Genomic DNA, 26,096 nt, shown 5'->3' with positions numbered 1-26,096 from the left:
CCATGTGGGTTTCTGAGACTGTAACTCTTTTCAGGAGCAGAACGTCCTGTCGTTCTCCCCCAGAGGCTGGTGGTTTTGAACTGCAGATCTTGTGGATCACAGTCTAACTCATAACCATTATGCCACCAGGGCGGGCTGCTTATAGTCAACTCCAAAAGCAGAAGTTGCTGCTGGTTTTATAGATTTCTTTGGGGATGGTCCAAGAACTCCAGGTTCCGACTGACTCTGGAGGCCTTTCTTTCTTGAGGGGTCGTATTATCAGGAAATTGTATAGGAAATGGTACAAAATCATGACTTTATAGAGTGAAAAAAAAAATCACAGAATTTAGGATTTAAAGTCTCAAATTCAGCGGTGTGATCCTGGGCAAAGTGAGGCCTGAAACCGCTTCACAACACAGCCAGAGCCCAAAATGGCTTCTTCTCTTTTCCATAGCCATTCTTGAAATACAGTAATTTCTTACCCATCATTTCAGACTCAGCTCAAACAGCTGTATGTGTTGAGTCTTAACTTTCTCCTGCTCAGAAACAAGTATGGCAGTCTCTAGGCTCCTCCAGGATGGTGCCAGTAGGCCTCTTTAGTACAGGCAGTCCCTGAGTTACTATCGAAATCTGTTCCTTAAGAGCATCTTCGAGAATTTGCAAGTCCAATGGACCAGCTGCACAGCTTCTTAATTAGCCTGACTTTGGCACCAGAAAAGGTCTTTTCAATGATTTGAAAGCTGTGAACATGACCACGGTGAAGGAATTTGTTGCAAGCAGGAGATGGTGCAACGGCGTTGCCCTCCTCAAACATGCAGCACTCTACTCAAAGATGGTGGCCAACCAGCTGAGTGTGGCACTCTGAACATGTGAGGCTTTCCACAGCCCTGCCAATTACCCAATCTCACACACCAGGCTCCCGAAAAGCCTCTATGCTTTTTCCAAGTCTCCCATTTCAGGGCTTTGACTTCTAAACTTTTTCTTTCTGGTTACCACGACAAGTCATCCAAATTGTACAAATTCAGTTCTGTTTGGTTTCATTGACCATGACAGACCTGGTTTGAAGCCCTGAATTTGAACCAGTTAGGAGGCCAGTGGGAGTTGTGCATGAGTTGACGTGTGTTACCCGTGAACTGACGATACATGCGTGCCTACTGTTTCCATGGCTAGTTGTTCACATGTCAGCTCCTTTCAAGACACGTCAGACGCTTATTCTTCTTTTTACAGAACATGGTTTTAGTAGTCATTTACCAGGTCAAATTTACATCGCCTGGGTGTAGATTTTACAATTTATATAATCAATGCATATTTTACATTTTAAACAATTTTATTAGGTTAGAACTTGGGCATTTTGGTTTACTTTAACTCAACAATATTGAGATTTTATGATGTCAAACTATGAGTCTACATGAGTCTGGTAGGTAGGATTTTTATACAAAAAAGGGTTTCTTTTTATCACAAAGAGGGTAAACTATATGCTATTAGTGAGAAATTAAAAATGTTTTTAAAGATAAAGGCTATTATCTAAAAGGTATATATACAAGTTCATAACTGATTTTTTTCTAAATCAAAGGAATTTTAAATAAAAAATATTTTTTTGTTAAAGCCCCCATTTATTGTTGTTTTAGTTCTTTTCATTTCCGTGTTACAGAACTTTAAAATGCACATGTTTTCCATTTTCTCTCTGCCCTCCTCTTGGCTTCTCTTAAGGAAAAGGCTTTGTTACCTTCCTGAATGTTTTCTTCCTACTTCTGAAACTGTCCAAACAAATAAACAAAGCCCACACTCACTGCCAGTGATTTGATAATGATTCACATGAGCAGACTTGTTCCATGAAGCAGTTGGGAGGATTGAACTGCCGACCTATGGCTAGCAGTTCAGCACTTGCCTGACAGCACCAACAAGGCTTCTTTCTGAAATGATCATTTCTGAAGAAATGATATGAAATCATTTTTGAAAATCACTAATTTTAAAAAGGGCTTCCTTCACACTCCCTAGAGGAATTCTAGGGCCTAGAGCAGGCGTCCTCAAACTGCGGCCCGTGGGCCACATATGGCCCGCCAACGACATTTATCCGGCCCGCCAGGTGTTTTTGCCCCATTTGTTTTATTTACTTCAAAATAAGATATGTGCAGTGTGCATAGGAATTTGTTCATCGTTTTTTTTTTTTTTAAACTATAGTCCGGGGGAGGGGAAAAATGAGGACCTAATGTCGGGGGTTTAAATGGAGAGAAAATGTTTTGAGAAATTATGTACAAATACGCTTTACACAATTGATGTGTGTATGGATTGGGATAACAGTTGTATGAGCCCCTAATAAAATGTTTAAAAAAAAAAAAAAGAAATAAATATTTCACAATATATAATTATAAAAAAAAAGAAATAAATAAACTATAGTCCGGCCCTCCAATGTGTCTGAGGGACAGTGAACTCGCCCCGTTTAAAAAGTTTGAGGACCCCTGGCCTAGAGGAACTAAAACTTGGAGGGCTCATTGGTACTGACCTGCGGACAAATTTGGATGTGATTTTGCTGATGATGCCAGTAGACGTCCCCCTCCTGGCATGTGAAAATGCCCCCGTTTCATGGGAAGGTGAAGCAGGTGGTCCATTGTACGCAGCACTGCGGCGCTCCCGGAGCTGTTCACCGTGGAAAGTGCTTCGGCTGGAGCTCCCTCGGGGAAAGCGCGTTCGGTCTGGAGTGGTGGCACTAATACTGTGGGCAGACGGGGAGGCAGCAGGCACTCTCTGCGTTGTACTGTGGGGACAAGGAGTGATGCATTACTCAGAAAATTGACAGGGGAAGCTTTAAAGCATGTTGAAAACCTATTAGACAAACAAAGCCAAACAATTCCTATAGCTCCTTCTAAGCTAGTGGTCCTGTTTGTTCAGATCAGAGATGCATGCCTGGGCTAATTGTATCTACTGTGTACTCAGAGATGAGTACTATTTCAGTTTAAAACCAAATACCCTAAAAAAAATAAAAAAAATAAAAATAAAACCAAATACCTTTTATAAAAACTCTATAACTAAAGATTAAAATGACTGAAGCAGGGACACAAGGATAATAAAAAACAAACAACTTCATGTTGGGAAGGCCAATTCAGGGTTGCTGCACACAGCTTCTTTTCCCCTTCCTCTATGGGTGGTATTCTTTATTTTATAAGCCAATCTCATCTTTTGATAAAAGGTGGCCTCAGGGGATAATGTGGGTTCACGGTTTAAAGAGACTCTCAGGGCATGGGCATAATCTCAGGGAGTCCTCTAGCTTCAGGTGGTCTAGTAAGTCTAGTTTTCAAAAGAATTTGAGTTCTGTTCTGTAGCCATCTGCCTACCTGCTGCCATTCTATCCGGATCCACCTATTGTCTATTGTGTTCCTGATCAGAAGTCTGGAGTGGGGGTCAAGCACAATCTGGTGCAGGGGTGGGGAACCTCTGCCCCGCAAGCCATCTAAGGCCCGACAAAGCATCCACAACCGCTCCTATCACATGCCTCCATAAAGAGAAGCAGTTCCAGCTATCACACTAGGGGTGAGTTAATCAAATGTTTGACCAAATACAGCAGGCTACTTTTGAAGTTGATCGTTTTGTATGGTCTGCAACTGATGTTCTAAATATGCAAACAGCCCTTGGCAGAGAAAAGCTTTCCTAGCCCTGCTCTAGTGCCTGGTTTCATGGTTCTGTCGATCAGTTTCTTCTCTGAGTGTCTGTCTGGTTTTCTTTTTTCTGTAATCTTAGGTGGTCACTCATTAAGCTCTTTACGACCTCAAATGCTATTCACCAAACTAGGATATAGAACATGAACTTCATGCACAATGCTACCTAATGTCAATTAACTGAGTTGTCCTACAAGGCTATGTGGGAAACCTTCCAACTTGAAACACTTAGCCCACGAGGCATCTGGTGAAGTCTAGGATGCATCTGTGTCTGCCTCCCCAAAGTGCCTTATTGAGGAGCCCTGATGGCACAGCAGTTAAAACACTGTGCTGCTAATCAAAAGATAAGCAGTTCAAACCCTTCAGCTGTTCCTAAGGGAGAAGATGCGATAGGCAAAGATTACAGCCTTGGAAACTCTATAGGGCAATTCTGCCCTGTCCTGTAAGGCTGTTATGAGTCAGACTGACCCAATGGCAAGTCTGATGTGGCTTTATTATATATATGTATATGGATGGATATACTTACATACACATGTCTATACACTTGAATGCTTGCACACGCATATAACCACACTGATATCTTTGAATTGTTGCTGATGTCATCACTCAGGAATGTGCAGTTTTATGAAGAATACAAAACTGACAGGAGCCCTAGCCCAGTGTTTTGGTTTTTATTGCTTATTTTAAATCACAAAAATCTTAATTTGCCTAGATGATAAATTAAGCAGCAATACTTTACTTTGCAGATGGATTTAAAATAGTATCCTAAAAAAAACTTCCCTAGAAAATGATTTCAATTTTGAGCAGTTTTCACTAAGAGCCCCCGCAAGCAGCTAGAGCTAAGGTTCCAACTCAGCTTGTCCTCTGCCACAAATGGTGAGTTGAGTAAGAAAGCACTTAGTGTGATAGTGACTATTGTTCATCATCATATGGTGCTTGAGTTCTTTCAAAAATGCTTAACCACAAACAGAATGAAATGTAACCAGCACGTTACCCAGGTCGGTACGCTTCAGCGCCGTCTTTAATGGTTGGCAGTGTAACTTTAATCGGGTGGCCGGAAGTAGACATGGATTTCTGGTGGCGCGGTCGTGCTGAGGGCACCGCAGAGCCTGCGGAAGACAGGCTGCTTGCAGACATCTCCGTAAGGCTGGCAAAGTATAACAGTGCAGACGACCACAGACATACAGATAGGAAGAGAAACTGTGGTTTACTAAAATTTAAAAACTGGACTTTTAAAAGTGCACACTGTAAAAAATCCCTCATAACTGAAGCACATGAAAGAAATCAGCAGCTATAAATGGCTGATGAAAAGTTAATATTCCTGTTAAAATCCTCACGTTAACTTTTGACATGTTTAACCCTGTTAAATATATCACTATCTTCCACAGAGAGAGCCCGAGTAGCCTCGTGGGTTATGAGTTGGGTTGCTAACTGCAAGGTCAGCAGTTCAAAACCACCAGCCACTCCTCAGGAGAAAGATAAGGCTGTCTACTCCCATGAAGAGTTACAGTCTCCGAAACCCACGGAGGCAGTTCTACTCAGTCCTAGAGAGTCACTATGAGCTGGAGTCAACTCCATGATAGTGAGCATTTTTACTCTTTTTAGATCATTCCCTTTCCTTCCATGAAACATGCCATACTCTATATATGTGGGTATGAGATGGCGTGGGATTATTTTTGTGGTTATGTCAGAGTTACAGCTAAAATGATTGTTTTATGATGTATTGTGTAGGTCACTGTCCATTTGTCACACAGTTAAGAGATGCCTTAGGATGGTTGCTTGCAATCTTAACTGGTTATTTTGTACTTCTTGCCTCTTGACTTTTCAGCTATAGGGATAACCCAAGAACTGATGTAGACTGACAACACTCCCAATACCACTTAGCACTAGACACTTTACCTGCTGTCTTTTCCATTCTGCATCGCCACATATCGATCTGTGGTCCGTTCGCAGACGTATGTATTCCTCCTTGCCATGCTACCTCCAGAATATACATTGTTCTTTAAAATGGAAGGAAAACAATGTTAAAAGCTTCTAACTATAGTTGTGCAAAGGCAAAGAAACATAAACTGCAAATTACTTTGAAAATAAAATCCATAGCAGAATTAAAATGATCAGAACCTTATATTTAATAAGAGCTCTCTCTTACCTGTTTCTCTTAGATTTTAAGAGTAACAGGCAAAGCATAAACTCAGACAAACAAAACCCTCATGATAGCTTTAACATACTCTCCTGCAGCAGCTGCCAGCTGGTGTTTGTATGCTTTAAGAGAGATAGGCTTTCACCACGATTTGCTTGTGTGGAAGCTAGTGGTGGGGAGGATAGAGGAGCTGTATATGCAGCACTATGACAAGGGACAAGGGGCAACTCCACACTAGATACCGTCCCACACAGGAAACTTGTGCAAGGAACATGGTGGCTCACCCTAAAGCCCCCAGGCTGCCACTCTTCACCTGCTTCAGAACCCCAATGGCCAGTGTGCCAGCTAAGGGGAATAAAGCTCCAGGGCTGAAAGCATGCGCAGCTGAGGTAGCACCAGAGGTGTGCTTGGGCCGCTTGAAGACTACTTCCTCTAGTCTGAGATTTCAGTTGGGAGGGTAAGCCAAGTCTGAGGAGCTCTGGGGAAATGCCAAAGAATAAGCAAAAAGGGTGGATAAGTAGGTAGATTCTCCTTCCTTACAACAACCACCTATTTACAGACCATTTGTTGTGCTAGCCAAACTACTTACTACTCATACTACAATATATAAGGGACCTTCAAAACTGTTGTGGACAAATTGAACTGAAAGAGAATGGGTGAGAGAAGAGGGCGGAGGGAGACACTGGACAGTGTAACTTATGACAAAACTATAATAATTTATGAATTATGAAGGGTTCATGAGGGAGGGGAAGGGGGGAGGGAGGGGGAAAATGAGTAAATGATATTAAGGGCTAAAGTAGAAGGCAAATGTTTTGAGATTGATGAGGGCAACAAATGTACATATGTGCTTGACTCAATGGATGTATGTATGGACTGTGATAAGAACTGTGCGAGTCCTCAATAAAATAATAATAATAAAAAAAAGAGAATGGGTGAATATGTAGAGACAGTAACTGGATTAATGGTCCCTTGGGGGTATAGCAGGGGACGTCTGGAGGTAATGGGAAGCCAATAACAAGGGTTATAAGAAAAAAATGTTCTATAATTGATTGTCGTAATGATTATATAACACTTCTTGTTATTACTGAACTATCGAATTGTATATATTTGGAGTATGTCCCAATAAAACTGCTTATAAAATAACATAAAATGGAATTTTCCATAAACTTTTAAAGCCCCACTTCATATAAAAATGATTTTAAAAAGGGATAAAATAATCCTTTGCATAATTCTTTGCTAGAAAAAAAATTCCTTATTTGATGTTAAGATTTCAGTAGTCTTATACAGCATACAATTTGCTTAATCACCACAATTCCAAAGTTAAAGGGCATTTTCACAATCTGGAGAGTATCACATACAACTGTGACTGTCCAAAGTGAAATACTGTGCTCAACAAGATATAGTCAAAGAATAAAAACGCAACCTACAGACTGGGAAAAAATTATTTGGGAACATCATATGTGATGTAATCTCTAAAGTATATACAAAACCTCCACAATTCAATAGCTAAAAGACAAGCAAAGTAATTTAAAATAGGCAGAGGGCATGAACTCATAATTCAACAAAGATATTCGAGCAGCAACAAACATGTGAGAAGATGCTTGAACTCATGAACCAGTAGAGAGAAGCAACTGAAAACCACAGTGAGAGACCATCTTACACTGCAAACATGGCACTGATACAAACTGCCAGCAAGCATGTAGAGACTGGAATCCTTCTCCACTATGGGTAGACTTGTAAATGGTACAATTACTTATGGAAAACGATGCATTACTTCCCCGTAAAGATAGATACAGAAATACTTATGGTGCAGCAATCCCACTCCTAAGTCTACATCCTAGAGATCTAAATAAAGACACATGGGCAGACATATATGTACACCTATGTTCATTGCAGCATTATTCATAATGGCAAAAAGATGCAAACAACTGAAGTGCTCATCAAAGGATGAATGGTTACATAAATTTCTGGACATACAGACAACAAAATGCTAAACACACAGACACCACTATTCTTGAACAGTAATGAGAACGCAAAAGAAGTTATAGCATGGATGAATCTGGAAGATATAATGCTGAATGAAATAAACCAATCCCCAATGGACAAGTATTGTACGACTGTAAGGAGACAAATAAGGAAAAGTGAGGGGGCTTCAAGAAGTTCATGGAAAAATGCAATTATCTTTTAATCTCATTTTTCCATAAACTTTTAAATCTCCCCTTGTATAGAGAGACCAACATGCACTGGTGGTTACCAGGGCTAGAAGGGGAGCAAAGGAGGGAAGCCCTCTTGAGAGAATGAACATTTATTATTTTTAGAGATAGGGTGAAGTGAACATAGCTTGAACAAAGTAAGTGTTGTCACTGAGAAGAATATGATGGAAAAGGATGCTCTCCATAAAAGGACATAAGTACAATCATGCAACAACACCAACAAGCTGCCTCAAATATTTATATGGTTGTACAAATAGGTATATAAATGTATTTGAAGGCGCTTCAACAATTTTGTGGGAAATGCAATTAAAAGGTAATAGAATTTCCCCCCAAAATTATAGAAGCCCCCCCGGCCCGAAAAAAATTTTTTAGAAGCCCCTAGGCTTGTCTGTAGGTATGAATATATGGGTGCATATGTGTGTATATACATGTATCAATTGGTATTATGTGTATACACGTATGTGTGTGTATGCATGTATATCCGAATATACAATAAACCACATAGGGGACATAGTTACAGTTACAGATACTTCTTAAGACATTATCTCCTGCAAGGTTGGTTTTTTTGGGTTGCAGACAGGACCATGCTCTTGTGGACAAATCAGTTAACTGACATAACTTATGTGATAGTTAGGTTTATTGTGCCAACCTGGCCAAGAGAAACATGTGGGATTAATCAAGTCACAGTTTGATTTGGAGGGCAAAGAGATAAATGGCTCTGCAAGGCCCACCCCCCTCTCTCTTGCTTTGTGGTGTTCCAAGTGTGCTATAGCGTGCTGTTGCTTTACCTATAGTACCTGTGGGGCAAGCCAACCCATGCAACCCGTAGCTAGAGCCTAAGGATCCTTTGAGACTTGTTTCGCCACACTGCTGGTACATTGCTTGAGCTTGAGGCTGGTGTATCCTGTCACCTCGCATTGGTTGAGTTCTGATATCCCATCCGGGCCTGCTTCGCTACGCTCCAGAACTCCTGACTGTTGGGTGACCCACCCTGCTGTTGGCTGCCAGTGGGCAGACTACCATTGCCTTGCCTGAGGGAGAACTCTGGTGTCTGTTTCCTTGACCTTGGACCCAGTAGCCCACTTGAGTTGAAAGACTTCCAGTATATCAACTATTCCATGGAAGTGAGTTGAACTGAACTCTCTGTACTGCTATGTGGACTAATTAGCTGTTAAAATTCCTTCTCACTGTATAAACCTATCCATATATGTATATAAAATCATAAGTGTCATAGTTGTTTTTCCTAGAGAACCCTGCCTAACAATACGTAGTTCATAAATTGTGTGTTCTACGTCCCAATGTAGTGTCTTGTAACTTAAGAACTTGTAAGCAGCTTAAGATACAACTATTGGTCTCTATGAGTCTTACCAAAAGAGAAAGAAAGAAAATCAAAGACTCAGAGAGGAAAGTCTATAATAGGGCTAATGGTCTACAAGTGTTTCCCATAGTAGGTGATACGGCCCGCGGGGGGGGGACAATGGAATGATGCAGTGAGGGATGGATAATTTTTAACAAAACTCAAGTGGACATCTTCTCAAATCATTAAGGATTTGCAATGCATTTACAATATTGCTGCTCCACATGAAACGAGTTTTTCGCTAGATCAAGCACATTAAGGAGGAGGAAGTCATGGCGATAAGGTCAACTCAAAAGGTTATGGCAACTCTTCTTTTTCTTTTTAATTTCAAAGGGTAACCTTGCTAGATTTGCAGCAGTGTAAAGAATGAGACAGGAAATTTTTTAAAAATGGAAGAAATTAAAAAAAACTAAAAAAGCTAGATTGGTTAGAAAAAGGTCAAGAAAATTGTGCCAACCATTTTTTTCCCTATTAAGGCAATGTAGCTACTCACTCCTCAAGGGTCGCAAGGACTGTCCTATTGGAATTTTGTTGGGAAAACTTACTCCATCCATCTTTGAGCCTTGATAAACTTGTAAAGAACACAGAAAAGGAACATGATTGAGTCCCTCAAGAATGCCACAATGTCCTTTTTGACATGGTGTAAATCAAAGAGCTTAACGGTTTTCTGGCAAGGTTAGGGAGAGGCCTAAACTGAGGATATATTGAGCAACAATAAGCTCACATTGATATTTTAAGTGCCTATGATTTTGTAGCAATACTTTCTGACTTTCCCTCTCTCATATTACCCTGGAGAGCTTAGCGTACAATTGTGTGAAATTTAAATTATGGAACTAGAGCTTTACTTATTGCATCTGACATATGCTCATGCATGAAACTATTATTTATAATTGACATTCATTCCAGTTCAAATAAGCATGTTTTGTAATTACTAAATAATCAAGATTCTTCCTGTTTAGAATTTGAAGACCAGATAGAAGCTAGCTTTCCTGATCCTTGAACTGAAGCTTGGCTACTTCTCTGAAGTGGATATTGAAAAATTTCAGCATTTCCCAGACAAGCACCCATCTGGACAACTCCCCTACACTTATTTTATAGCAGAGTGATTATAATGTTTATACTTATATTATCAATAACAAATATTTTATATTATAATCACTATAAAATTATTAACCTGCATTTCACTAAAATAAACTTATAATAATAATATTAATAAGTTCCTGGTGGGAAGGGTGGGAGAGAGAGGGGATAAAGAGGAACTGATATCAAAGAGTTCAGGAAGAAAAAAAATGTTTTGAAACCGATGGTGGTAGCAAATGTACAATTATGCTTGATTTAATTGAATTATGGATTGTTATAATATCTGTAAGAGCTCCCAATAAAATAATGAATTAATTTCTCCTTTTCATTTTACAAAGAAGCTGATTCTTTTGTTATAGGGAATATCATGTTATATTTTGTACTATTCATATACGATAAATAATAAGGAAAACATTTATAAGTTACATTGCTTTCTTGATTAAAAAAATAGCACAATACATTTATATAATTGAAACTTAGTAACATTTTGGCTCCAAAGTTGCCAGACTAGCCAAATGTTTATCATTAACTACCACATGTAATCACTGGATGCAAATTTCTAAAAGGAAAATATTAAATGTCTTTCTCTTTCACTTTTGCCGAGAAAAATTCCTATGCCAAAGTCCTAAAACATAAACATTTCTGCTAACGTTTTAACCAATGTTTATAGTCTTTAATGGTTATGGGTAATAAAAAATAAAATTGATGATTCAGATAGCTAGCAGACAAATTTCACCAACCATTAATCTATTTAATTACTTAACTCAGTATACTGCAATCTACCAACTGGCCAATCTTTAGACATGTAATTTAGATACCATCTGTCAATCTAAACCGTAAGACCATACATTAGACTAATTAATGTTAAATAATGCTGTTATTAAGGATTCCTGGTGGCATACTGGGTTATGCGTTGGGCTGCTAAATGCAAAGTAGGCGGTTCAAATCCACCAGTATCTGTGTGTGAGAAAGATGAGGCTTTCCACTCCTGGAAAGATCTGCAGCCATAGAAACCCACAGGGGCAATTCTCTATCCTATAGGGTTGCTATAAGTCTCAACAGACTCATGGCAGTGTGTTTCAGTTTTAATATTTTAATAGACACATAAAAGCTTTTAGTATTAGATGAAATAAGACTTCTGATTTTGTAAAGATTAAAAAACATTAGACTATATCACCTCTAAATACCTACAATATTATAGGTACTATTTCTCTTTTTCTTCAGAAAAAGCCAGCCATGTCATGTTGAGCCCAGCTTCTGTATGATCAGATATTTTCCCTTGTACTGTATTTTACTGACAGATAAAGGAGTCTTTGGAAAATATAGGTTTATTATAAATCAATATTTTATAGTTATTACAGAGTGTGGATGTTTGTGTTTCTATTACCTGGAAAATCACCTCAAAGAAAAGGTATCGACGTGGTATATCCTGGCTTTAAAATGAAGATCTACGGGCTTTCTGGACATGACCAAGATCAATAGTAGCCAGAGAAAGGCAAACTGAAACAAAAGGGATACTTTTAATTTTTTCTCCCTTAGTTTGGCAAAAATTTTAAAGATGAATATTACCTAGTCATTGATGAGCTTGTGGATTAATAGTTACTTTTCAATTATTCCAGCCATTTGGAAAGCTACCCAGCATTTGTTAAAAATACAAATATGCCCATTCCAGGGGCATACATATAGCCAGGGGCATAATTAAGACACATCAGGATTGGTGCTTTGGGTGAGGTGGATGTGTACATATGAAATACTGTGCAGATGGTCAATCTGGATGCTCTGGTTTAGAGGAGTTCTATGTGAGTACCCCCTAAAAGCCAAATTGTGCTGGGCAGAGTGGAGCTTTCGTAGCACGCATTTTTCCCTCTCGGCGAGCATCAAGCAACTTGCTTTCAGTTAGAGCATCTAGTGGTATCACCTGGGAAAGTTCTCTCTGGTCACAGTGAATTTTTCTGTAAAAGCAGTTTCGTTTGGACCATGTATTTTGTGATGGCCGATTTAAGAGGCCAGCGTGTGGCTGTGAGGTTCAGTTAACTGCTCAGCAAAAATGCCGCATAAACTGGTGTGATGTTAAACACTGCTTCCAAGGACAGCGCTATGTGTGGTTTTCATATTTCAAAAAAGGCGAAATGTCGACAGATGAAAAACCTCGTTCTGGATGTCCATCAACTTCCTGAAGGGGCAACAATGTCAATCTGTAGTGCATTTGGAGTTTGTTCCACCAGGTCAGACTGTTAATCAAGCTTTCTATTTAGAGGTTCTGAAAAGATTGCGTAACAGTGTGTGACAAAAGGGCCTTATTTGTGGCAGACAGGAGACTGGTTGTGCCACTATGACAATGTACCTGCTCATGCAGCCATCTCAGTACGCCAGTTTTAGGCAAAAAATAGAATGCCTCTCCTACCCCACACACATTACTCACCTGACCTTGCTCAATACCACTTCTTTTTATTTCTGTGAATGAAGAGGGCCATGAAAGGACAGTGACTTGGCGAAATAAAAGAGGTCAAGGAAAAACGAGGTGGCGCTGTCAGCCATCCAAACAGACACATTTCAAAAATGTTTCCGAGAATGGAGCTGCAGATTTGACAAATGTATTAAGTGCACTGGACAGTACTTTGAAGGTAATAATGTTGTTTGGTAAAAAAATTCAAATACATAGCTTTTGGGGGCGGGGTGAGGAAATCCAGTTCTTTTTGGGTATCCCCTCATATGATAATCTTTTCAAGCAAAAATAACTTACTATTTATTTAGAGATGTATATAGGTGGCATCAAACACAACTAAATAATCCCATAATCGTCTGATTAACTATGAATAACAGCCCATAAATATTTCTTTGTTTACTATTCTAGAGCCCTAACTTAATTTTATTTCCCCTAAACAGTTATATATAATGTACCCACATTATTTGTCCTTGTGTGTTTGTGTGTGTGAAATCTGCTCCTTTGGCTGTGCCAGCATCTCAAGAACAAAGGTCTCTGCTAGTTATACTTGCCCGGGTTTACCTGACCTGGGCCTTGATAAACTGGCTTCTCAGGGGAGCTTGTGAGAAATGCAAACAATTAGGGTCCAGGGCTAAGGAAAGCACCACAACCTATACTCTATCTTCCATTAGGTAATTTCATTTATTTTATTTTCTTTCATTTTTTAAAAATCATCTTATTGGTGGCTCATACAACACTTACCACAATACATACATGCACCCACGTGTCAAGCACACTTGTACATTTGTTGCCATCATCATTTTCAAAACTTTTTCTTTCTACTTGATACCTTGGTATAAGCTCCTCATTTTACCCCTACCTCCCCTACCTTCCCTCCCTTCCTGAACCCTTGATAATTTATAAATTTTTTTTTCATGTCATATACTGACGGATGTCTTCCTTCACCCACCTTTCTGTTGTCAGTCCCCCTGGGAGGACTGACATATATGTATGCCATTGTGATTGGTTCCCCCTTCTCCTCCCACCTCCCCCTCCCGGTATCTCTGCTCTCGTTGGTCCTGAGGAGTTTATCTATCCTGGATTCCCTGGGTTTCCAGCTCTTTTTTTTTTTTAAATCATTTTATTAGGGGCTCATACAACTCTTACAATCCATACACACATCAACTGTGTAAAGCACATTTGTATATTCATTGCCCTCATCATTCTCAAAACATTTGCTTTCCAGTTAAGCCCCTGGTATCAGCTCCTTATTTTATTCCCCTCCCTCCCCACTCCTCCCTCTTTCATGGACCCTTGATAATGTATAAATTATTATTTTGTCATATCTTGCACTGTCCAACGTCTCCCTTCATGCACTTTTCTGTTGTCCGTCCCCTAGGGAGGAGGTTAGATGTAGATCCTTGTAGTCAGTTCCCCATTTCTAACCCACCCTCCTTCCACCCTCCCGATATCCCCACTCTCACCACTTGTCCTGAAGGGATCATCCACCCTGTGTTTCCAGCTCTTATTTGTACATGCCCGTGTACATGCTCTGGTCTAGCCGGATTTGTAAGGAAGAATTGGGATCATGGTAGAAGTGGGGAGGAAGCATTAAAGAAATAGAGGAAAGTTGTATGTTTCATCAGTGCTGTACTACACTGACTGGGTTGTCTCTTCCTTGTGACCTTTCTGTAAGGGGATGTTCCATTATGTAATTTCTATGGTTTTCTGAGCCAACAGTGTGATTTAACTTTATAAATTAAGTATTAATGGAGTCTGCTTTTATTTATTAGAGCATTTAATCAAACTTAAGAGTTGACATACCAAGGCCATACCAGAAACCTGGCAAGGAAGGCGTCGGCATCCCTGCCCTCTCCTCTCTCTCCTCACAAGGAAGGCCCTAGCCATCCCAGAAACCATGTAAGAAAGGCCCTGGGCATCCCTGCCCCCTTGCAAGGTAGGGACCAGTTGCCTCCACATCCCTGGCAAGGAAGGCCTTCGCTGTCCTCCATCAACTAAGACCCAAGCTATTCCTGGGACTTGGTATATAGGCCCCAGCCACTCCTGCAACTCTGCAATAAAGGCCCTAGGCCTTCTCCACCCTACAGAAAGGAAAACCCCAGCTGTCCCTGGGACTCAGCAACAAAGGTTCCAGCTTCCCTGCTCTTCCAAGAAAGAAAGGCCCCAGCAACCTGGCAAGGAAGGCCCTGGCTATCTCCTGTTAACTGACGCCCCACCTATCCCCCCGGACCTGGCCTGGTGGACCCTGGTCACCCTTGCAACCTGACAAGGAAAGCCCCACCTGTCCCCGTCCCCAGGCAAGGATGGTCTAGTTGTCCCTGCCTTTCAGAAAGTAAGGACCAAGCCATCCTTGAAGTTAGGCTCTGGCTGCCCCCAAGACTCAGCAAGAAAGGTCTCAGCTGTCCCTGCTCCCAGGCAAAGAAGACCTAAAACATGCCCACCTCTCAGCATGAAAAGAAGGCCTGGGGGGGGGGGGGTCCCCATTCCCAGCAAGAAAAGCCCCAAGTGTCTCCAAGACCAGAAAGGATTTCCCGTTGGCCCAGCAAGAAGGGTTTGGCCATCCCCATCCTCAGTCAAGAAAAGCCCTAGTCATCCCAGAACCTGACAAGGGTCAACTGCCCTCACACAACCCACACTTACACCAGATTAATAGCTGTACCACGAAGCCCAGGAAACAGCAGTCCATCACAGCATGTGCACACACATACACACACACATCCTAAAAAAAATAAGAAGGCAGCCACAAAAAAACTGAGTAACAAACACCCAGGCCTAAAAGATTACCTGTGAATAAGGGGGCCTAGAAGTACAAGAAACAGAATTCAGGAGAATGATGTTTAGATACCTTCGGAGAATGAAGTGAAGAATTGAAAAACTAGAAACCCTAAACCAACAGAACTCCAGAAAAGAAACAATAAGACAACAGAATTGGACAACATGGTAAAAGAGCTGAGTAATGAAACAGAAGAAAATTAAAACCGTGACAGTCAGCTCGAAGACACTTCTCTCAAATACAATCAACAACAACACCAAAGGAATCTGAGGAAAGCCTATGAATGACGTGGGAGACCACAAAGCGGAACAACCTACATCTCCTTGGAATCGAGAAGCAAAAAGAAATAAAAAAATTTAAAGAGAAAATAGAACATGAAATCATGGAAGGAAACTATCCAGAAATCATGAAGGAAGAGAAAGTAATTATATAAGAAGCTGAGAGAACCCCAAACAGGGCAGACCCTTGAAAGAAAAATATCGTGACATATCACAGTTAAATTCTCCAGTATCAAGGAAAAGGAGAGACTCCTGCGAGCAGTTAAGTGAAAAAAGACCAGTCACCTCAAAAGGAAATGCAGTCAATAAGCTTAGATTTCTCAGCAGAAATCACATAAGCAAGAAGATAATGGAGTGACACATATAAAATCCTGAAATAAGAGGAATTGTTAACTAAAAATCCTAAAAAAAATCCCATATCCAGCAAAATCCTTTCACAAATATGAAGGAGAAATTAAGAATATTTCCAGAGAAGGGAAAAATTAAGCTACAAAAAGAACTAACAGGGACACTTTGGAAAGAGAATCAACAACAGGAGCAGACAAACCTGAGAGCAACATACAAGCCAACAATGCCCAGAAACCAATACAATGAAAACAGTATGCAAAATAACACAGAAATAGAAGACGAACAAGTAAATGAATAAAGCCACAAAATAAAAAAACAGCAAAGTGACAGTACAAACTTGCATAAATTAATAACCACACTGAATGACAGCGGATGGAATAAAGGCACCAGCCTAGACACAGAGAGCAGCAGACTGAATCAGAAAACAAGACCTATCGATTATGTTGCCTTCAAGATACATATCTTAAATACAAAGACAAAAACAGAGTACAAATCAAATGAGAGAGGAGCATTTACCAAGCCAATCGCGGCCGAAAACAAAAACGGGAATGACAATCTTAATTAATCTCTGATAAAACAGACTTTAAGGCAAAACACACGAGAGACAAAAACTACCACCTCACAATGACAGGAATAATAAAACTAAAGATATAAACATATTAGACATATACAGTCTAACGGGAAAAAACCCTCAAAATACATTCATCAAATGCTCACAGAGTTGAAGAGAGAAACGGACAGCTCAGCAATACTAGGAGACCAATCTCAAGGAAAGACCGGCCATCAGAAGGAACATCAATAAAGGCACAGAAGAACTCAACTACACAACCAACCAACTAACTTCCAGGCAAATACTGAACACTCCAGCCAACAAGAGTGCACACCTTTCTCCAGCACACCCTGACCACTCGCCAGCGTAGATCACAAGTTAAGCCACAAAGTAAGTCTTAATGGACTTGCTTTAAGACCTAAGTCTTAATGGACCTAAGCAATATAATATTAAGTAAATATTACCAATAAATAAACAAAACACAGTACTACTGTGTTAAGCTGGGTTGTTTTGCGGTAAGTTAAGTATGTTTAAAATAGAACTTGTATATATATTTTGTTCATATGTTGATTTTTGAAGCAAAACAACCAAAGTAGAAATGTTCAAGCACTGTAAAGGATGTAACCAATGTCACTGAACAACTTGGATAGAAATTGATATGTAAATTTTCATTGACAATATAATGAGTGATGATAAAGTATTAATTTTTAACCTAACTGCATCTATAATAATTTGATTTCCACTGAATTCTACATGATAGCATGGCTATAGACATCCTTGGTCTATGGTCAGAGAGGACTCAGCAGAGGCTTAATCATGTGTGGATCCTGCAAATGGATCTTGGGCTTCCACTGTCACCCATAGCCTTCTGCAAACCAGCTACCCACAACTTAAGTTCTGATACTATTCCTCCTCCTTCATATTTGGATTTTATTCAGTTAAGGTTTTTCTCTGTTTAACTTTAGTATCTTATTTTATTTTTGGGGTATGTTTTTCTGAACATGAAATCCAGGAGAGGTGAAGTTAGAGAGGCAGTGACTACATTGATGGTTTCTTGGGGGGTATGGCAAGGGATGTTGTGGGAACACGGGGAGCAGATAACTGACAGTGTAGGAAAGAAGAAAATGTTCTAAAATTGATTCTGGTGATGACTGTACACTCTTTAATAAGATTAAACTATTGAACAGTATGTTATGTGAGCCATATGCCAATAAAACTATGTACAAAAAAGCACAATGAGATACTATTTTTCCAATGTATTTATACGAAGCCTGGCCCCTTGGCTCACTTTAATACTCTGAATCATCTTAATAAATACATGATTATTATTTTCCATGATTTTCCAACTGCCAATTGGAATAAGACAGGATATTTACTCACACTTGGAATAGTTGATGACTTTTTTCTTTCTGGCCCTACAAGAGGACTTGTAGTCATCTCACTTTTGGATCCAACTGTCGTGCTGCCAAGTTTACGAGCTACATCTTTGTCCCATTCCTCTTTCTGTTCGCTTTCCACACTGTTTGCCTGCGGCCTTTTGGTATAGGATACGGCAGGAGGAATGGATGGGCCCGCTATAATGAAATGGAGGACAAGTTAGCTGAAAAACAACCAGCGTATTTCTCACAAACAAACATGCTGCATTAGAAATATCTGTATTTGCATATTTTACACTATGCACCAAGTGTAAACTCTTTGATTACTAAAATTAAGTCAGCTCCTGTAAAGAGCGCTTACGCTTATCATCCAACGACATCAATCTGTAACAGATGGGATGGGGCACAGTTATAGGAACACTCAGAGATCGTAATCAGTAATACTTTAAAAACTCCTGTTTGGGGGAACCAGTCTGTCATTCACAGATTTGAATTTTCTCCCCACCGTGATCGCTAAAACGACGTTGCTTCTGGTTTGCTGATATGCTTCGCTGGACCTTCAGGTGAGCGGGGGACTGAAGGGTGCTGTTATTTAAGTCGCTGCTGGGCCGCGACCTCTGACACAGGTTTCCGCTGGATAAAGACTCACCTCCTTCAAACTGTAAGACAGATAGACAGACCACCCATATTTTAAAACACACAATAAATGATAATGTACTTAACATTCAATCTTGATTTTCTAATCTACTGAAAGCTATAGAAGTAATACTCAGAACTATAAAAACAAAACACAATTGGGATACAAACTTCACACTGACAGCAGGAAGGGACCTGGATATGCCATAATTTGGTGTTATCTTGTGCAGATGGCACAAGATTTCATTTAGTCAAAACACCAAATCACAGCTACTATTTACTGGATGCTTACTATAGTAGGCACCAGGCTAAGTTCTTTCCATATGTTACTTTGCTAACTCATTTTATTGGACCTCTAGTATATTAACCTGTAATAGATAGATGGAAAACTCAAGGTAAGAGAGTCAGCAACATTGGTGGGCTTCACACTCTGGCATAGTTGAGAATCAAGCTTAGGATAAAAGCTTAGAGTAAACTTTTAATGATGCGTGTATTTATTTTCTCCTGGTGGCATAGTGAATTACACATTGGGTTGTTCACTGCAAGGTCAGCAGTTCAACTCCATCATCCGCTCCATGGGAGAAAGATGAGGCTTTCTGTTCCTATTAAACTAACAACCAACCATAAAAAAACCCTGGTAATCTCAGAAACCCACAGGGGCAGTTCTACCCTTTCCTATAGAGTTGCTAAGAGGCAGCATTGACTTGATGGCAGTGAGTTTGATTTTTTTTTGGTTTATATTTATAAAATAAAGTTTGGATTACAGGCTCTGATCATTAAATTGCATTAGTTTACAACTAAGTGTGGTAGAATGGGAGGCTGCTGGTACACTGTTCTGCTCTTTCTATAACCCCAAAGTACTTTGTAACCTGAAAACTTTTGACTAAATCATCAGCATCTCAATGGAAGATGTAAATAATGAATAAACCTATGGACGGCAAGGCAATTCAGACTCCTTGTGATCCTATAGGATTTATAGTCAGTTCTACAGAACTGCCTCTAAGGCTATAAATCTTTTTGGAAGCAGACTGTGATACCTTTTTTCTTTGAAGAGCAGCTGGTGGGTTCAAACTGCTAACCTTTTGGTTGGCAAATGAGTGCTTAATCACTGTGCCAGCAAGGTTCCTTAGAAATTCCTACATAAGTGATACTAAGGATATATGACAGAGTATGCTGATATTGGTAATAAACTATAGCAAGCACAAAGCATATGGAAATGGGTCAGGTATCGTTCTAAGGGTTTTAGAGGTATTATTTCACTTAATCTTCTCCAAGATACTTCTGTGAGCTAGATATTACTGTTATCCTCTTAGATAAGGTAATTGAGGGAAAGACAAGTTATATAAGTTCCTAAGTAGCATAGTTATTGACAGCACTGGTTTGGGGGATATAAACAAAGTTAGTTTGTCTCCAAAGCTCAGGCTTTTAACTGTATGTATGTATGTATGTATATGTGTGTGTGTGTGTGTGTGTGTGTAATTAAAAACCAAACTCACTGCCATCAAGTCGATTATGATTCGTTATATATATTATACACACACATAACATACAATAAGGCCTCATAGTTTATATTCCATACAATACACATTTTCTAATAGTTCATGTGCACACTAGGCATGAACTATAATATACTTGCAACCATTGCTTCCTTCCGATTTTAGAACTAGCCATTTGCATTATTTCCTGCTTATTAAAATTCTCTTAGCTCCTTCAACATCATTTCTTAGACTATTAATGTGTCCATTGAATATTTTTCTCCGTACTACCATGCTAGCACTATGCCTCTCATGGGAACAATGGGAGGTTAAATGAATCAATGTATGTACAGTCCTTAGATCAGTTCCTGGTCCATTCAAAAGCATGTGCTCCTCTGAGTGTGATTCTCAAATATTTTTCTTTTCTTTTGACTCTCAAATCTTAATCTGATCGAAATCTCACTTCAAACCCAGAGCCTTTTATCCAAAGGTCTACCATACAGTTCCATCCAACACGGATCTCACAGTCAACCATCCCAAATGGAATTTGCCACTTTCCACCTTTCCTATCTTGGTAAACAGACCTTACGCAACCAGATTATCTACCTAAAAAATCTGACAGTCCCTTATCCCTCATTTCTAACAGGGCCCATCATACTGTTGTACCTTTTACCTGTCACTAAGGTCCATCTTTACCCTTGACCTTGATTCGTGTGAGTGTCCCCATTTATGAGCACTCACAGCTCCCTGCCCAATCACCTAATCAGAGAATGCATCACCTGGACTACACAGTTGGGTGTCTATCTTTCTTCTAGACTAAGGGCTTCCTCAAAGGCAGAGACTTCCTCATCTTTCTTTTCACATTGCTTAGAGCACTGCTCTGAGCACACCATAAAACCAAAGGCAGGCATAAAGGCATTGCCGTGGGGTAGGCTGGGATTCTTATGACTCTTGGAGGCCCCCCGTGTGTCAGAGTAAATGCCACAGGCTTTCCTGCAGCTCGACTTGTGACAGTTCACTAGGCCCTTTCCCAAGGTGCCTCTGGGTAGACCCAAACCTTCAGTCTTTTAGTTATCAGTTAAGCACATACTGTACATATTTGTGTATAAGCTGACTTTTTAAGCACATTTTTAATGCAGTTTTGTGGTAAAATTAAGTGTCCCGGCTGATATTTGGGTTGGCTTATACTCGAGTACATACGGTAAATGACCTGCACTACCCAGACACTCAAATATCAGCTCAATGCAATGCTTCACTAACAGTTACTATTTCATTAGAAATAATCTCAACTATAGATATCTGTTTGTCAAAAAATCACCAATGATTCTGGGCCCTGTTCTTGAATTCATATTTACATGTTATGTTTGTTTCCACAAGTGATCAGCTGTTTTGATAGTTCAATCACTGTTTGTACACATTTATGTCCCAAATCTTTATATGGATAATAGATCCTTATTATAGAACCTGGGAGCCCCTGAGTTGTGCAAACAGTTAATGCTTGGCTGCAAACATGAAAGAAAGGCCTGGAGATCTGCTTCTGAAAAAATCTTATCTTGACAGCCCTCTGGAGTAGAGCTACGCTGGCAGACATGGGGCTGTGATGAGTCACAATCAATGTGATGACACCTGGCTTGTTATAGATCCCTCTTACAGAGCTCTCTTCGCCCCAGAATTCTAAATCAGATCAATGCTCTACCAGATTAAAAAAAAATATCACCAAGCAACCTTTTCCTAGGTTCCCATCTTTATAAATCCCTTAAAAACGACACTTCGTTGTAAAGGCCGTCATTTTCTTATTTCAGGCACTCTCTTCTCTGCACACAGGGTAACCAGCCCTTTGACCGGGCTGCTGCATTTGAACAAGCTTTGCATTGCATAACCCTAGGGGATGCATTCTCCAGCACTAGGCTGTGAGTCTGGCAGGCTTGGAGCTAATAAGCAAGGCAAGAGTTTTCATAAGAAAATTAATGTTATCATAATAAATCTAAACATCTTGTGATCTTATCTTTCTTTGTACCCAGAAGTGAAATCAGTTCATAATTTAGCTTCTTGATTAAAAACAAAAAAACAACAAAAAAACACTTTATAATGTGAATTAGATGAGGGTTTATATTTTAGATAGCTCCTTGATTTTTGAATTCCAATAAAAAATAAAGTTAGGGTATTTATGTTAATTCTGATACTGCAAAGATAGGACAGAACATATCTGCTAACAGTATAACTGCTACTGAGGAGCCAGTCAGCTCAATATAAAATTTACATTAATTTTAAAAGAAGAAGAACTTACTTCAGGTGGCTTTCTACCTAGAAGAATATAGGTAGCCATAACTTCATCATATTTTTGATTTATTAAGGCATCATTTATTTCATCTCGTGCAAAACCCATGGTGACCATGACATCTAGAAATAAAACAAACAAAACACAAACCTTGTCTGAAAATGGATTTTACTTGAGTTAAACAAATCCACAAAAATGGACATGCATGCCAACAGTAGCTTTGAAAACTACGTCCTGGAGATGTAATTTCAATTATAAAAACTTCTTTATCATTAGATATTCCATAGCAACAGATATTGCAAGTTAACAATGTCTCATACAGAGATTATCTGCATCATGTGGTCTGTACTCATGGGTCCAATTCCATTTTTCATTACTTAACATGTTCCTGAGCTTTCATTTGTCCAGCCAGGGCCACAGTCCATGATTATCTGCGACACACCCCAAAACACTCCCATGCACTCCTCTCTTCCTCTTAACTTGCCCTCAGCCACTCATGGAATGGCTTCTCTCCTTTGTTAATTTCTGATTTTCATCTTCACAAATTGATCCTTCTTTGGAAAACTTAAATCTCACAGTCATTTTTCTGATAATGTGTGTAACACCCTAAAATGTTCCTCCCCTTCCAATCTGCCCTCAAGCCAGATGGCACACTGCCAAGATGACTCGCAGTTGTGAGTTTCTGATGGCGGTGGGCAAGGTAGCCTAATGAAGAGAAGCAGACAGATGGCTAGATGTGAAGAGTGGAGAACTAGCAGAGTAAAGAGGGTGAGCACTATCAAGATAGTGGAAACAGAAAGGGAAGGCCATGTGTTTCCTACTTCCAACTTGGGATTTGTAAATTTTCGACTAAAATGTGTAACATTTTGCTGGTTTTTATATCAGTCATATCCTCCTGTGAGGGATCAGCAAGAGGAAAAGATGTCTACCCACAGTAGTCTACAATCCTCCCCACTGTTGTCAACAGTGGGATTAAATCATTATACATATGAGAATAAATTAAGGTATCTGAAATTTCTAATTTTTTAATACATACTCAGGAAAGGTATCAGTGCAAAAGGCTTCCTTATTTATATCCTTCAACATGACTGTGGCAGACTGAAGGTCTTTTCCGTGCAGTCTCGGGACAGTACCGCTCACACTATTTAAATACTTACCTATTCTTTTTGTGTCATTGAAGTCTGGTTCGGGTTCTGTATATGGCTTCAGTTCTTCTTCTTCATGACCAACATTCATCCAACGATCTTTCATTATTTGCTAGGAAACAAACTCTACATTATGTTTGGCCAATCAGAACATTCAATTGCTTCTTTTCTTTATTTAGTTTAGGAAATGTGGAATTTATTGGTTCACAGCACAAGAAATCATGTGATATTTTCTAAATGAAGTTACTGTTTTTAGTTTGATTTGCAGGCCAGTAAGATGCTGTGCCCTCTAGAGATGCTACAGCAGTTCTCTAACCAGGTGGGAACTGTAAGAACACTGCTGTGTTGGCTGGGAAAATTCTTCCCAAAATATCGAACACATAGTATGCATTTTAAATAATGCAGCACCAAGTTCTGACTATTCACCAATGTTAGGAAAGTATTGGGAAAGGTGCACAACAAGAAAAAAGGGGGGGAAATGACAAAGCAGACTTGCAATATGATTTTCCTAAAATTACTGTTCTTTTTTTTTTCTTTTAATCATTTTATTGGGGGCTAGTACAACTCTTATCACAATCCATTCATCCATCCATTGTGTCAAGCACATTTGTACATTTGTTGCCATCATTAATCTCAAAACATTTTCTTTCTACTTGAGTCCTTGGTATCAGCTCCATTTCCCCCCCTCCCTTCCCACTCCCCTCCCTCCTTCACGAACCCTTGATAATTTTTATATTATTATTTTGTCATGTCTAACAGTGTCCAATGTCTCCTTTCACCCACTTTTCCGTTGTCCATCCCCCAGGGAGGGGGTTATATGTAGATCATTGTGATCAGTACCCCCTATCTCCCCCACCTTCCCTTTACCCTCCTGGCATTGCTACTCTCATTATTGGTCCTGAGGAGTTTATCTGTCCTGGATTACCTGTGTTTCCACCGCTTACTTGTACCAGTGTACATCCTCTGGTCTAGCCGGATTTGTAAGGTAGAATTGGGATCATGATAGTGGGGGGGAGGAAGCACTAAAGAACTAGAGGAAAGTTGTATGTTTCATCAGTGCTATACTGCACCCTGACTGGCTCATCTCCTCCTTGCAACCCTTCTGTATGGGGTTGTCCAGTTGCCTACAGATGGGCTTTGGGTCTCTACTCCTCACTCCCCCTCATTCACAATATGATTTTTGTTCTTCGATGCCTGATACCGGATCCTATCGACACCTCGTGATCACACAGGTTGGTGTGTTTCTTCCATGTGGACTTTGTTGCTTCTCAACTAGATGGCTGCTTGTTCGTTTTCAAGCCTTTAAAACCCTAGATGCTATATCTTTTGATAGCTGGGCACCATCAGTTTTCTTCACCACATTCAGCGATCATGTTGGGAAGGTGAGCATCATGGAATGCAAGTTTAATAAAACAAAGTGTTCTTGCATTGAGGGAGTACTTGAGTAGAAGTCCAATGTCCATCTGCTACCATAATACTAAACCTATGAATATATGGACATAGATCTATTTCCCCATCGTCATATATAAATATATTTACATATGTACATGCCTGTATTTAGACCTCTATAGATGCCCTTTGCCTCCTAGTTTTTCCCCCTATTTCCTTTTACTTTTCTCCCTTTATGTTCCCCATCAAAGATTATATCTGGCAGAAGCCTATTCATAGGTCAGGCACCAGAATTTGCATTAGTAAATTCTAAATTGGCCAGCAAAATGAATATATCAGAATTCTCAGAGAATATAATGAACCTCAGGGACAGTTAAGCAGTCCACACAGGCCCTCTCTTACCTGTTCCACTCTAATCCAGCCCACTTATTTGCTGACACCTTTCTTTATTCTCTGGTCCAGTGAATCAGGCTAATATGGAGCTAGTAGCCAAGTTAATTTAAAATGGAAGCCTTTAAATATATATAAATACTCTAACAATAACTGCCATCACACACACACCAATACAAAGGAATTCAATTAGCCTTTAATCATCACCTATAAACATTCTTTTTTAAAAAAAATCATTTTATTAGGGGCTCATACAACTCTTATCACAATCCATACACACATCAATTGTGTAACGCGCAGAATAATTCACTTCAGAGGACAGCACTGAAGCTACAGCTCAGGGACAGGGACATATCTGATCAGAGCACACAAGAGCAAATGAGGGGACAGGGAGAGAGAGTGGAGTACATTCTGGGCCACCAAGCCCAGAGGATGATATTCCTGCGCAGAGCAGCCAATGCAGAGAGGATCATAGAGCCAGCCAGCCCCACCACTAGACAACGTCCCTCACTGACCCACAGCACTACAGTGGACAACACTGGAGACACAGTGAGGGAATTGTGCCCCATCTGACCCCACCACACAGAGGT

At 39.9% G+C, this 26,096-nt stretch overlaps 1 protein-coding gene across 1 annotated transcript in view; it reads right to left on the bottom strand.

Moving 5' to 3' along the window:
• MARK1 (microtubule affinity regulating kinase 1) overlaps nucleotides 1-26,096 on the bottom strand; it is a 160,956-nt gene that overhangs the window by 9,664 nt on the left and 125,196 nt on the right. Inside the window, exons 11-17 of the mRNA XM_004699909.3 lie at nucleotides 23,740-23,839; nucleotides 22,592-22,704; nucleotides 18,699-18,852; nucleotides 18,198-18,391; nucleotides 5,532-5,632; nucleotides 4,627-4,779; nucleotides 2,483-2,734 (exon numbers count right to left, since the gene is read on the bottom strand). Coding sequence (XP_004699966.2) covers nucleotides 2,483-2,734; nucleotides 4,627-4,779; nucleotides 5,532-5,632; nucleotides 18,198-18,391; nucleotides 18,699-18,852; nucleotides 22,592-22,704; nucleotides 23,740-23,839 — 1,067 coding nt within the window. The remainder of the gene's footprint in view (nucleotides 1-2,482; nucleotides 2,735-4,626; nucleotides 4,780-5,531; nucleotides 5,633-18,197; nucleotides 18,392-18,698; nucleotides 18,853-22,591; nucleotides 22,705-23,739; nucleotides 23,840-26,096) is intronic.

This window comes from Echinops telfairi, unplaced genomic scaffold (genome assembly GCF_000313985.2).
Source record: "Echinops telfairi isolate 266 unplaced genomic scaffold, ASM31398v2 ScPeMD7_7424;HRSCAF=8462, whole genome shotgun sequence".
In the NCBI taxonomy this organism is placed as follows: Eukaryota; Metazoa; Chordata; class Mammalia; order Afrosoricida; family Tenrecidae; genus Echinops; species Echinops telfairi.
This window is presented reverse-complemented; position numbering and strand designations above follow the sequence as displayed.